The sequence below is a fragment of the Zalophus californianus genome, chromosome 12, assembly GCF_009762305.2.
Source record: "Zalophus californianus isolate mZalCal1 chromosome 12, mZalCal1.pri.v2, whole genome shotgun sequence".
Lineage (NCBI taxonomy): Eukaryota > Metazoa > Chordata > Mammalia > Carnivora > Otariidae > Zalophus > Zalophus californianus.
This window is the reverse complement of record NC_045606.1, coordinates 4,490,858-4,505,119: the sequence shown is the minus strand read 5'-3', so window position 1 is coordinate 4,505,119 and position 14,262 is coordinate 4,490,858. Positions and strand designations below refer to the sequence as shown.

Below are 14,262 nucleotides of genomic sequence, written 5' to 3'. Positions count from 1 at the left end.
ACACACACACACACACGTGCGGGTACGTGTTATTAGGTCACATGAGTTTAGAATATTTACGTCTCCTTGACATCGATTCTTTGGTCCTTCCGAAATCTGCTCTATTATCTGCATCAGCGCTGCCCGCCCCGAAGTCTTATCCACCTGACATTACCATAGGTACGTCAGTGTGTTCTCAAGTGGTGTTCGCACGCTTTTTCTCCTTCTGTTTTTCTGCCTTTCCGGGTCCTCGTGTTCAGGGCGTGTCTCTGACAAACATCATGTCATCATAGCTTCTCCTCTGATCATCCTCATGTTCTAATTGGCATATGTGTTGGGAAGGATATCCTTCAGTGGGTTATTAATAACATTTGTGCTTAAGTCTGCCACTTGCTGTTTTATTTTCAGTTCGTCCCACCAGCCTGTGTTCTTCTTTTTCTCCATTTAAAAAAAAAATTGCTTTTGGCAGGGGAAGACTCATCACTTAGTTTTATTTCTACTTTTCACCCCCGTCCACGTCTTTTCTCCCTTTCCTGGTGGTCACCCCACTGTCACCATGTGCATCTTCCCCTCGCCAGACCCCACCGTGCCCAGGCATCCCTACCGCGTCTGGGCCGGTGTGAGGAGTCTTCGAAGTATCTCGTCCTAGATTTTAGTTCTTCCCGTTTCTTAAGCTACTGAGACCTAGAAGAGACTCTGTTGTTATTTGAATTCCCTGCACGTCTGCACTGATTCTTTCCTGGATTTGCATCCTTCTCAGGGATCAGGGACATGCACAGAGTTCTCCCAGCGTGGAACCGTGTTCTATCTCACCTCCACTGTTGTGGGAACTGTCCACGGACCATGGGGTCACTTCTTCCCACCGCCCCCAGTTCCACTGCCTTCTCTCTGCATGTCCTTGGAACTCAGCTGTCCTGCGCCTGGGGCTTCTGTGACCATGACATGCGCTCTTCCCTGCTTGTGTTTGTCTCTCTGTCTCTGTTTTCCGCGGTCGAGCTGGGATGTGCCGGGACGTGGGTTTCTCCCTGGTACCCGGCCCCTGGATTCTGTAGCCTGCCGGCTTTCTATCCGGTCTGGAAAATGCTTGGCCAGTAGCTCACCGGTGTTTCTGGTGGCCCGTGCCCCGTCTTCTGGGAGCATCGGCACACACGTGCTACACCTCTTGGTGGTGTTCCAGCACATCCGTTCCAGATACTAGAGGATACCCTGTAGGGTCGGGGCTGGAAATGGGTTACCTCTTGACAACTGTGTCTTCTCGCCCACCTTCTTTCCCACATGGGCGAGTGGGGAACCAGGGCACAGGCAGGGCGGGTACAAGCGTGTGGAGCTCTGCTTTTCGCCCAGGCACAGGAAGCATGGATCGCCGGTGAGAACAGGCTCTGTATGTTCGAATCCAGAGCCCTTACTTTACCATGACCTTGAGCGACTTGCCTCACTTCCCTGTTCCATCTGTTCCTTATAAAATGGGGATAAAGGACACGTTTCCTAATGTGGAGAGTAGTAAATGAAATAAAGCACTTGCATCAGTACTCGGCCCATAGCAGCATTCAGTAAGGTTAACTGTGGTGCTCGATCTTTTTTATTTTTTTAAAAACCATTTATTTATTTGAGACAGAATGAGCAGAAGCAGGGGGAGTGGCAGGCAGAGGGAGAAGCAGGCTCCCCGCTGAGCCCGATGGGGGACTCAATCCCAGGACCCTGAGATCATGACCTGAGCCGAAGGCAGACACCTAACCGACCGAGCCCCCCAGGCGCCCCTCGATCTTACTATTACGTTGCCACTGCCTGCTTGTCCCTTGCCCGCCCAGTGTGAACAAGCTAGTCGGCCGCTCATGTCCACGGGGGGCAGGCATGCAGGAGCGAGGCTGTGCGCTCACGGCGGCAGCTAGGGTCATCCCTCCCTGTTCTGTGCGCTGCGCGGTCCTTCCCTGCACGGGTCTGCCGCGTTCTGGGGCTTGGGGGGCTCCTGGGGCCCTGGTGGCTGACTCTGACCTTCCCCCTGCAGTACGGGATGCTACTGTACCAGAACTTCAGGATCCCGCCACCGCGGAAGGCCTTGCTCCCCTCCTTCTCCACGCCGGTGGTGAGTACGGCTGTGGCATCCAGAAGGCGGGCTCCTTCCCAGCATCACAGCTGAGCGCGGGTTGTTTCAGGAGAAGCTGTCCCCAGAAGCGGCAGAATGGGCTTGTGCGTGCTGCCCGGTCCCCTGCGGGGAGACGGGTTTCATCAGCAGTGTGACTGCTGGGGACGGATCCTGCACCATTCAGGGCGATGGCTCTGCTCAGGTGCTCAGGGACTGTCACCAGCCACATCTGGCTCTCACCCGGGTCGCCCGTGGCATTGTGGCCACGGCCGACCGTTAGGCTGGAGCCTTCCCTGATGGGAACTTAGAGCTGGCAGCCAGTGTCCTTGTTCTCAGTACGAACTCAACTTCCCAAAGGTGCTTCGTCCTCTCAAAACACGACCTTGATGCTCCTCCAGGTCTGTTCCTGAGAGAGGCCAGGTGTCCACAGGGAGGATCCACGTGTCGCCCTGAACGGAACTCCTGGGGGAGGGATTTGGTGGCTGCTGAGGGCTGAGCTTCCCCCCAGCGTTTCCACTTCTGTGACGTGATCCAGTAGAGCCTGGGGGCCTGCGAGGGACCCCACTGCCCAAACCCGGCGGCACCCCATGGCCTCCAGTGGCATTTGGATGCCACCAGGGGACTGGAGCATTTCTTATTCCCCTCAAGAGAAACCAAAGCCATCTTCCGTTCAAGGGCTCTCCTGCCACCAAATTTCCACCCGAACCTTAGAGTGGGGGCTGGGGCGTGCCCATCACCCCTTCTCCTGGCCATCTTCAGGATGGGTTTGCACCAACTTTCCCAAGTGCCGCGGGGGCCTGGTTCCCTCCATTTTAAGAACTTGTGGCCTTTCCTTCCAGCGCAGCGTCTCTGAGAACTCCCTTGTGGCGATGGATTTTTCTGGGCAGACAGGCAGAGTGATCGAGAATCCGGCCGAAGCCCAGAGCGCAGCCCTGGAGGAAGGCCACGCCTGGAGGGTAAGGCCACGGCCAGTCCCATGGACGGGCCCCCTCATGGGGGGCACGCCCCCCACACACTGGTCTCCCAGAGGAATGGCCCTGTGGGTGCCGTCGCGGGGGGGAGGGGCGAGGTGCTGGGGAGCGGGGAGGGTGGCATCTGAGTCTCGGGGCTCCTCCACGTTCCTGGCACCCACGGCCCCCACTGGCTCCCGTGGGAGGAGCGGGGCGGGAGCAGAGCCCTCTGGCCTCATGGCTCCTGCACAGAGCTGCTCCCGCTGGTGGGTGGTCAGTGGCCGTGTGTGGACAGCGCGGAGCCCACCCACCCTGAGGAGGCCAGCAGGCGCTCACATAACGGCTCGACCACTAACCAGCTTCGTGGCCTGAGACATTCTCTTCCCTCGGAGGTCCGTGCTCCTGACCTCCCAGCGGGAAGAGCATCACCCTGATTTCAAATTCTCTGAGATTTACAGAGAACGTATAAAACCTGAGCCCGCCGCTTTGGCTCAGAGAGTTCCCTCAACTGTAGCTTCAGAGCGGGTTGGAAAAGAACGGCCCCACAGCCTGGGGACTCTGTAGGCCAGTGTTTGCAGTGGATAAGCTCATGCCTTTCTCCCAGAACTTACCAGCAATTTCACCGTGTGTCCTCTGTGTGCTTCAGTCCTGGAATCATCCAGATTCCCCAGGATGCCTCTGTTGTCCCAACTGCGGTCAGGCAGGGGGCGGCCCTCCGCTGGCTGTCCCTCCACAGCCAGGGGCCCCATCACCCCGGCCAGGCCTCCCCGCCACGTGTGTGTCCCCGGTGGCTCGTGGGCCGTGTCGGTCTGCTGTCTTTGCGCTCACACGGGCATTTCTTCCGCAGAAGCGAAGCACACGGATGAATATCCTAGGCAGCCAAAGTCCTCTCCACCCTTCTACCCTAAGTACAGGTAAGTGCAGCATGGCAGCCCGATCCTTCAAGAAGTAAGGAAGATGAAGCCGCTCCCATCCCTCCCGGAGCTCCCCCAGACCGCCCGGGCCCAGCGTGCGCCAGGAGAGGTGTAGCCGTGGGAACCGGGTCCCCGTGCCGGTCACCGGTTCGCTGTACCTTCGGCGAAGCCAGTCTAGCCTCCTTCTCTCTTCCCTCCTGCAGTGATTCATAGGACGCAGCACTGGTTTCACGGCAGGATCTCCAGGGAGGAGTCCCACCGGATCATTAAGCAGCAGGGGCTGGTGGACGGGTAAGGAAGCGCCGGCCTGGAGAGCGGGCAGCTGCCTAGGTGATGTTGTGCTGGGCACACGTTCTGTCTGGTTTCTCAGCGATCCTGGAGGGCGGGCAGTCGTTAGAGCCTCAGTTTAAAGAGGAGAGAATGTCGGGGCGCCTGGGTGGCTCAGTCGTTAAGCGTCTGCCTTCGGCTCCGGTCATGATCCCGGGGTCCTGGGATCGAGCCCCGCATCGGGCTCCCTGCTCGGCGGGAAGCCTGCTTCTCCCTCTCCCACTCCCCCTGCTTGTGTTCCCTCTCTCGCTGTGTCTCTCTCTGTCAAATAAATAAAATCTTAAGAAAACATAAATAAAGAGGAGAGACTGTGGCTCAGGCTCAGTGTGGTGTGGGGTGGGCTCAGCTAGCCAGCGGCCAGAGGGGGATGGCAACCCATTCTGTCCATACAACATCTATTACCAACTTCTGCCTTTTTGCTGCAGTTCAGAGGGCCTCAGAGCACAAGCTGGTTATTTTTCATGCTTCCCATATTTTTCAACAAGGCAGGGGCAAACAGAAGAAAAATGTTTTTGTTTACATTTTATCAGGTAGCTTTTGCTGAGAACAAACAACCCAAACCTTCGTGGCTTTGGGCCACAGAGTTGGATCATTTCCTACGGTTGGAGTCAGTGGAGTGTGTCCTCACCTGTGCCAGCTCGGCTGGGGTTGGTGTGGCTGTTGGCTGCAGAGATGGGGCAACTCGGTGTGTGCCAGCAGGCTAGCCTGGGGACACTCACGCCGTGGCGGTCACGGGTCCCAGGAGTAAGAGAGATCAAACCCCCAATGCACAGGACCTTCTCAGGGCTAATACCCCATCGGCCGAAGCACGCCCCGCAGCCTTGCTCCCATGGCCATGGGAAGGGCTGCCCAGGGACCTGGATGCAGACCCGTGTCCTCGCTCCCCGCTCCCAGCAGGAGGTGCACTGCCCTTCATCTGTTAAATGTTTTGCTATAGAAATTTAAAAACTTACCCAGGAGAGAAGAGGATAGTGAGCCCCCACGTAATCCTTGTCTCGTTTTGACAGTTTGCTAATTTTAGTGTGTCTCTGTCCCTTCCCAAGTGATTGGCTCCTCCACACCCCCTTCTCCTTCTGGAAGATTTTAAAGTAAATCCCAGACATTCTAAATTTTTACCGGTAAACATAGTTAGTGTGTCTGTAAAACATAAAGACCCTTGTCTTCTGACACAACCACAAAATCACTGTTATTCTTAACGAAATAAGCAAGAATTCCTTAATATCATCTAAAATCCAGTCTGGGTTCCAATTTCCCTAATTGCTGTGAAAAGAAAAAAAAAATCCTTTAAATCGAGTTGGTTCAAATCGAGACCGACAGATTGCATTTGGTTGATAGGTCTCTTGAGTGTCCTCAGATATGATGGTCTCCCTCTGCTTTCCTTCTCTTTCTCTTGTTCGCCTGTTATTAGCTGAGGCAGTGGGTGAGTTCCTAGCCACAAACGTAGCTAAACGCTTAACTTTTCCCTCAAGTAAGAGGGTCAGTTTGGAAAAGAATGATTTGGTCTTCTGCCACCTTCCCGTAGTGACAAATGAGCTGTTGTTCATTTAAACAATGATTATGTACTTAGATTCTTAAGCATTGGACTTACTTCAGTCAAAACTTACTACTTTTGATGCTCCGCGTGCCCTCTCTTTGGCCAGCAGGACTTGTTCGAATTGGTCCCTGAGTTCTTTGGACCCACCACGAGCAGTGTTGGATTCCAGGTGTGACGAGAGAATGTCAGAGTCTCATTCTTTCTAGTGGGAAATGGTGTCTGGACACCACAACCCATAGGCCTTCTCCAGGGAGAGAGCTAGGACATAGGCTTTTTTTTTTACGGTGAAAAAGAAAAATTTGAAACCCTTTCTTTACAGGGTTCACACTGATAAACGGCCAGATCAGCTGGAAGAGTACCAGGTTTTTACTTTGATTTGACTGTATTTCTCTTCTCTTACTCCGAAAATCTTACTAAAGGTATAATCATTTGTAAATACTTATTTTCCCTCTGTCTTATCACATCAGGAAAATATTCCTGCGGTCCTCGTAATCCTGAAGGCACGTGCCAGGCAGGTCGTGTTCAAGCACCACGTTTAAAGCCTTTCCTCCCTGGGGTTCTGACAGCAAAGCATTATGCAGTCCGTGAGGTTCATTTGTCTCTGTTTGGTTTTGATTTTTGTCGGTGGATCTGATTTGTTTTCCCTTCGGCTTAATGCTTCCCGTTGAATTCTATAAAACACTCCCCCGGTTCGAAAGTCAGAACAGTGAAAGCAGGCCGATTCCCTGCGGACTCTCCTCTGCCCCCCCGGGACTCCCCCATGATCGGAACCCGTTTTGTGGGGTCCGTTCATCCTCCCGTTGTTTTCGGTTTGAAGGTAAGCAGAGCGTTTCTGCCTCCTGTTGGCCCCCCGCCCCGAAACACAGGTACAGCGCCGAGTGTCAGGTGCACCTGCTGTGGGAGGGTCCCCGAGCCGCCGGCGGGGGTCTGCCCCGTCTCGTGCTCAGCGTTTCCGGGCTGACGGCAGGACACCTGGGGCGCCATCGCTTCGTATTCCGGCTGGTTTCTCTGCTGGTGGTCCCCAGACATGTGGGCGACGGCTTCCCCACGGCCTCGCAGGCTGCAGGGGGGTGTCTGTCTTTCTCATCTGCCACTGGGGAGGCCAAGCCTCTTTCCAAAAAGTAAGGCCTCGGGCCTTTCTTCTTTTTTGCCATTCTGAAAACTATTTATATATTTTGCCCAATGTTCTCCGTTTTTTTGCGAACATTCTTTCCTATGTCATGTGGCGTTTTAATTTTGCTTATGGCTTGTGTTTGTTTCCTGTTTGGTTTGGGCTATACGGACATTCCCCCCCACCCCCGAAGGGGTTATACAGACTTTTGAATGTAAATTTTACTATGGGCACGTTTATCCTTTGTGTCCCTTTTCCTTCTGGATTTTTGAGTCCTTGTCATGTTTTGGCCACTCTGAAATCGTAAAGGCGTTTCTTCCTGTTCTGTTCTGGGACTCACGCTGTTTCTCTTCTTTCCCCGTCTTTGTCCTTCGCCTTTTCTGTCCATGTGTCTGTTTTTGTTTGTCTAGATCCCAGATGCATTCAGAACGTATTTATCCTGGGACGCTGTGTAAACAGTGGGTCCTATTTATTTTTTCTATGTGGTTATAACCTTGTTCCAAAATTACTTATTTGAAAGGTCACCCATATCCTGCAACAGTCCTTTGCTAAAGCATTAGAAACGAGTCCGTTTGCAGCCATGAGCAGCCGCATCAGAAGGGAGCCCCACGGTGCTCTGACGATGTCACCACGATGGCCACAGGGTCCGTTCCAAGGAAGCCCAGCGGTTCCCTTGCCAGGGGCTTCACGGTGCCCATGAAAGTGAAGGTTCCAGAGCGGGTGGGATTTGGTGTCGTGGCCACTCGTGCCCCTCCCGGGGCCCAGGGCAGTGGTGGTGGCAGCTGCGTCCCTGTGGAGCGGACGGCACCTCGGAGGCCATGTGGGGACGAGTGTGATCGGAGGAAGCTCCCCTGTGATTCCCAGACGAGGCCCAGCCAGGCCCACTCCCCCTTAAAGGGGCGGCCCCTGTGCGTGGGGACCGTGCGATCGTTCAGCACACTCGGGCCACCAAATTGTGTGTCTGCACCTGTTTTGTTTTTTAAAATTTTATTTATTTATTTATTTGAGGGGCACGGCACGAACCGGGGGTGGGGGCAGAGGGAGAAGCAGAAGCAGACTCCCCGCTGAGCAGGGAGCCCCACGCGGGACTCGATCCCGGGACCCTGAGAGCGTGACCTGAGCCGAAGGCAGATGCTTCACGGACTGAGTCCCCCAGGCGCCCCATGTGGGCACCTGTTTAAAAAAAAAAAAAGAAAATGTTTGTCTTTCACCACTTCCTAGAATCCTTGTTGGCAAGGTTCCTGTCCTTTCAGGCCTGGAGACGAGGGTCTGCGTCACCTCTGTCACCTTGCCTCCCACAGACCCCTCCTGCTGGCATCTGCCCCGTTAACAAGCAGGGGTTTCTCTCTCGCATAATCTTCAGTCCCGATGTCAGGCTGGCAAAAACGAGCATCAGGATAATGGGACCCATTCAGGGGTCATCACAGTGAGGCCAGACTTCCATTAATTCCTGAGCACGTAGGGAGGAAATGCGTTGGGAAAACAAGGTAAATGAAATAATCACTTCCTAATCTTGACTGATCCCTGCGGAGAGATAATGAAGGGAAACCAATTTTAGAGAGTCCAGCAACGGAGAGAAAGTGACTGAAAGTAAGCCCTCGCCTCAAATGACACAGGGTGTCAAGAAAAGGGGCTGGAAGGAGACAAGGGAACCTGGAGTCGATCCGAGAGAGGGCTTTGAAATCCCTGGTGTCCAGGTGCCCTGAAATCGCTGCCCACCTCCTTCCCCTCCTGCACCCACAGCCCCTCCCACAGCCTGGAGGCGGAGGATTCTGCCGGTCCAGGGCAGATCTGGTTCTGTGGTCTCCTCTGCGAAATACCCCCCGATGGCTTACGTCCTCTCCTGCAGCGTTTCCGGCTCTGTCCCCCACCCTCCCCACCCTGGCCTTGCTTACACTCGGGTCCAGCCCCACCCGCCCCTCTGCGGCCCCCAGTCCCCCAGCTCTGTGCTGTCGGTGAGCCCAAAGGAGCACGCCACTCCTCCGCTGGGTGGGAGGAAACTTCTTTGTCGAGATTTGAGTTCTCTGCAGCTTTTCCACCCCTCACCACGCACCCCCCCCCATGGCAGAGAGAGGGGTCGTGTCCCAGGGCTAACCCAGCGCCCCCATCAGCACCATAACAGGGCTCGCCAGCCATGGAGGGACCGTCCGTACACACCTCCTCAGATTTTACCGGTGGCCCTGTTGATGCTGGAAGCCAGGGTTCCTCCATGATAAAGGCTGGCTGTGTGACCCTGGGGAATTTGCTGAACTTCTCTGTGCCCCGCTTCCCTCAGCTTGAAATGAGAACAATGACAGGGTCACCACGGGGACTAAAGGAGTTGACGCGTGCGCAGAGCCTCACTCGTGACCCTGAGCCATGTTGCTCCGTGGACCGGTGTCAGCCCCCGGCACAGGCCCCTCTCTGCTTCGGGAGCCCGCCGGGGAGCACATTTGCAAGGGCTCCCCCCGCCCCCCGTCCGCAGTCCTCACCGCTTTCCTTCCTGCGCTGCATTCCAGATTTCTTCCTTCCTTTCTTTCTTTTTTTCAAAGACTATTTATTTGCCAGAGAGAGAATGAGAGAGAGAGAGAGAGGGAACACAAGCAGGGGCAGAAGCAGACTCCCCGCGGAGCAGGGAGCCCGATGCGGGGCTCCATCCCAGGACCCCGAGATCATGACCTGCGCTGAAGGCAGATGCTTCACCCACTGAGCCCCCCAGGCGCCCCTGTGTTCCAGATTTTTTGACCTGGCCGCGTCACCAGGCACGTGCGGTCCTCCTGGGACCTGTCCCTGCAGAGGTCCCTTGGGCCATCAGCGGGTCTCTGCGGTTTGTGGATGGCGATCCCGTGGGTCCTGCACTGTCGTGCATGGCTCCATGTCCTCGGCAGCCAGGCTCCTCGTCGGGCTGCTGGACGGGTGTTAACGTAGTGCGCAGCCTAGGGCGGAGAAGGCCAGTCATGGAGCTGATCGGTGGCAGGTCAGGCAGTCCTGCGAACTCCTGAGCCACACGCTTTTCAGCCCACCGGCTCCTCCGAGTTAGTAATCTTTGCAGACAGCCAGCCATTGGGCATGACCTCGAAATCCCAAGCATTTGGGGAGGCCTCAGCACTTGCCAGGGTCCTACCCTGGAGGGAGGCTGCCGGGCAGAGCCTTCCTGCCACTCTGGCTCCTCCGGGGTCACGTTCAGCTGCTGTATGCACCTGTCTGCAGCAGGCAATGGTCGGGAGCTAACTAAGGTGACAGGAGAGACAGGGACAGACCAGCCTTTCCTGTCGCACAGCCTGGTGTCCAGGGAGCTCCCAGGTTTCTGCTGGAATGGTGGCTTCTTTGGAACGAAATAACCCAGAAGGCAGATCTTTGAGGAAGACAACTGGGGCATGCAGCTCTGCCCAGGAGAGGGGGGGAGGGCCCCCCCGGGCCCTCGAGGTGTCACGTGGGGGCCTGCGATTCTTAGCGCTGCCCGCCTCCCCCACCCCACGAGTCGTGGGACTCCGTTTTCCCAGACGCTGTTTGCAAAAACCTACCTCCTGGGAACGCTGGAGCAAAGGGGGGTGTGGTCACACAGGACTGGAAAACCCTGTGCCCGAGCGGCTAGGCACCCACAGTGGATATTCCCATTTAAAGGCTCTGAGAAGCCCTGTAGTAAAATAAAACACCCGTCCGCCTTTTTCATACAGGACTTTGCCATCCCAGGTAGCTGCTTTCCATCTTAACAGTAGAGTCCAGAAGCAGATGATGGCGCTGGTGACGGTCGTTTGTTTTGAACACGGCTCTTTGTCACGTGGATTCTGGCATGGGGGCTTTTTCCTCTTCCTTTCTCAGGGACACCTGGCCCTACTTCGTTGTGCTGTTTGGATTTTTATGTACTTTTTGTCCTGAAATAAATTTGCATTGTGGGAAAGTTGCTAAATCATATAATGAACTCATGCGTGCATTTTCTCAGATACCCCAGCTGTCAACATCAGGGCTCGTTTGCTTTAAAAGTAGGCTCCTTTCCTCCCTCCCTCCCTCCTTTTTTTGTCTCAACCCTTTGGGAGGAAAGTTACAGAGAGCATGAGGTCTCTTGATTCCTGCTTATTTCAGTAGAAAATTTGTAAGACCAAGGACTTCTCTTCCATAATAACAACTTCCTGTAGTACCGTTGTAAAAATCAGGAAGTAGGGGCACCTGGGTGGCTCAGTCAGGTAAGTTTCTGCCTTGGGCTCGGGTCATGATCAGGGTTCTGGGATCAAGTCCCACGTCAGGCTCCCGGCTCAGCCCGCTTCTCCCTCCGCCTCTGCGCCTCCCCCCTGCTTTCACATGCTCTCTCTCCTCTCTCTTTAATAAATAGATAGATTAGATAGATAAAACCTTTATTAAAAAATTGGGAAGTAAACATCCATGTGGTTCTGATCTCAAATGCACACACTTACTCCGGTGCTGCCCGTGGTTCCGATTACAGCCTTTGTGGAAAAAGAAAACAACGCCTTATTTCTAAATACGTCTATGGGGGCGCGTCTCTTTAGGCTTTGTCCTTTGTGGACACTTGTTACGCGAAGAAGCCAGTTGTTACAGGGTGCACCTCAGCTGGGGCGCGTCCGGGGGCTCGGCCGGGTCGTCACTTTGCAGGAGGGGACGTGGAGTCCCCACTGGCCGGGCAGGGTCGGTGGATTGTCTCGTTTCTGGCGGTGCTGCCTCTCGAGCACTCTGTGGTGAGGACATCGGCGGGTTTCTCTGATGGACAGTCGCTGTGTTTCCCTTTGTAATAAATAAGTACCAGGGGGGTGATGGTTTGAGAATGAAATACTCTGTTTCTCGTTCGCTCCTGTTGACGACCTTGTCCTTAATCGGTGGCAACCCACGGCGGTTGCCAAACAGTTGTGCAACCCATCATTCCTTCCTGTTTGTTTAGTTGCCCTTCTGCTCTGAGGAAGAGCTCTTTCTTCTCCTCTCTTAAGGTACTTGCTCATTTATTTATAATATCGGTGTTTACTCACAGATTCCTGTCTCTTTTCTCTGGGTTCTAATCTCCTTTTGATAGTTACTGTGTGCTGCGTCCTGGGTCATGACACTTTGAACTTTGAACTTGATGTCTTTGCGGCTCACATTGTCCAGCCGCTCCGCATCCTTGCCCGGCCGTGGCCCCAGAGTGCTTTCAGTGGAGAATGACAGAAATCCGTCCCCAGGCGTCCTGAACCGTCATGGCTGCACGAGCCGGGAAACGTGCATGTGTGTGTGTGTGTGAGTGTTTGAGTGTGCGTGCAGACAAACACACATCTCAAGTCTGGATTTTTAAAAATGTACAATCAGCTGATTTTTTTCCATCCCCAGGCTTTTTCTCCTCCGAGACAGCCAGAGCAATCCAAAGGCTTTTGTGCTCACGCTCTGTCATCATCAGAAAATTAAAAATTTCCAGATCTTACCCGTAAGTATTGATAACTTCTCACTGAGCCTTGTTGTTGTTTCCTGGGTTTATTCTGAATGCAATTTTCAAATCCTAAATGAACCAAACTACAGGTCGTCAAATATCAGACAGGTCCAAGCTGACCGGAGAGATGCTTCCCAGAGTCCCTTAAGAGGTTTGTTCTTTGAAATTGGGAACACACCTCCCAGGATGCACCATTCGGGTGGGGGGTAACGTATACAAAGTTGACGTCAGATGTTTCGCATAATTAACTGATACAGTCTGCAGGTCATAACGTTCCTGAAATGTTTCCTGTGGGGCCCAAACCCGGGCCATGTTCTGCCTAAAGAGGGTGGTGAGGTCTTTTCCCCTCAGAGATGCTCTCTGTCCAGTAGCAAAGGAAAGCTCCGGAAGGCTCGGTGTAACCAAACACACCTTTTTCACACCGTTGCACCTGCTGTTTCTGAAGCTTGCTTGAGCCCAGGACTTTGGCGTCTCAGGAATCCCGCAGGGACAGGAGCGGGAGGAGCCCAGGGCAGTCCAGTTAGCTTTTCTGGTGCCTTCCAGCTACGTCCGATGATGCCCTCACTCTGCCCATGACCCTGGGCCAGGCTTCCCAGACTCCCGCCCCCACGTTGTATTATTGACACAGATGTCCTCGTTCCTCTTAGCCTCAAATCAAATGAAAACCTGTTTTATGGCGGGTGGCGTGGGTACTGCCCATCCTCCCAAATAACCCCAAATTCTGGAAGCATCAAAGGGATAGTAATTGGAGACTTGAGAGCAGCAAGACTTGAACACGGGGTGCGCTGGTGCCTCTGGAAGCTTTTCTGAGTTTATTAATCAGGAGAGGTTTCAAACCAACCTGCTCCGTACTGACCCGTTCACACCGCACTGCAGTCCTTGAACTTGCCATTCTCCGGGTTCAGACCGGCCTTAGGAATGTTGCTCCTTCTGGAAGCTACCGTGGGGTCCCTCCATTTTGATGGAAATAGCTACCCAACATGGCAGGACCTGGGAAAACACTTCTCGTACCTGCCCTCACCAGTCCCTTGCAGGGACCCCATAGTTGCACTCTCTGTCCCCAAGGATGTGGCCCCTAACTCGGCGAGTGTTCTTGTGTCCCTCTAGTGCGAGGATGATGGGCAGATGTTCTTCAGCCTTGACGACGGGAACACCAAATTCTCCGACCTGATCCAGCTCGTTGACTTTTACCAGCTCAACAAAGGAGTCCTACCTTGCAAACTCAAGCACCACTGCATCCGAGTGGCCTTATGACCTCACATTGACTCTTGGCTGATGACGGGAGGAAGCTGACACTGGAACGGGGATGGGGGGGGCGGGGGGGGGGGGGTTGTGCGTCGCCAAGGACACACGTCTGTTCTGCACCCCGGGGAGCGGGGTCCGTTGGGGCCCACCCACCAGGATGGACTCGTGGCTGGACTCGAGGAACGATTTGCTGCTGCAGAGCCGACGGGACCGCCTCCCTCCGCGCCGGCCAGGTTCGGGAAGGCGGGAGAGAGCGAACGCAGATTGGAGGAAAAAAACGGGATCGATCGTCTTGGCTGGGCCACGTAGGAACGAGAACCGGAGACACGTAATTGGAAATGAACTCTTGCCCTGGAATAATCTTGACAATTAAAACTGATATGTTTACTTTTTTGTATCGATCACTTTTTGCACTCCTTTGTTTTCAATATTGCTCTCGGCCCCGGTAGGAGGGGGTGCGGCTCTCCGGTGTGCGAGCGGGACACAGGGACTGCGGCCAGGGGGCAGACTCCAGAGACTGAAGCCGGGCCCCCAGGGCTTTCCAGAGGGTGGTGCCCACCCTGTGCAGGTGACTGGAGTCGGATTCATTCGGCTCCCAGGTAACAAGCCACCCTCAGCCCTCCCCAGAACACTTGAAGTGCTTTTTTTTTTTTTTTTTCAGTAAAAGGTGTCATCTGTGGTGGGCATCGGGCCCGTGGTGTGAACGCAGTCAGGTACCCACTGCCGTGTGCAC

General features: G+C 54.5%; 1 protein-coding gene across 5 annotated transcripts in view; it reads left to right on the top strand.

Moving 5' to 3' along the window:
- Positions 1-13,915, top strand: part of GRB10 (growth factor receptor bound protein 10) — a 171,365-nt gene extending 157,450 nt beyond the window's left edge. For 3 of the 5 annotated variants that reach the window (XM_027573017.2, XM_027573016.2, XM_027573019.2), the window contains 6 exons: positions 1,985-2,062; positions 2,902-3,018; positions 3,860-3,926; positions 4,130-4,217; positions 12,188-12,281; positions 13,392-13,915. In XM_027573017.2, the coding sequence (XP_027428818.1) occupies positions 1,985-2,062; positions 2,902-3,018; positions 3,860-3,926; positions 4,130-4,217; positions 12,188-12,281; positions 13,392-13,538 (591 nt within the window). In that variant the 3' untranslated portion in view covers positions 13,539-13,915. Of the gene's footprint in view, positions 1-1,984; positions 2,063-2,901; positions 3,019-3,859; positions 4,218-12,187; positions 12,282-13,391 lie in introns of all 5 variants that reach the window. The other 2 variants (XR_003516330.2, XM_027573018.2) reach the window with 2 other exon arrangements.
- The last annotated feature ends 347 nt before the right edge of the window (positions 13,916-14,262 follow it).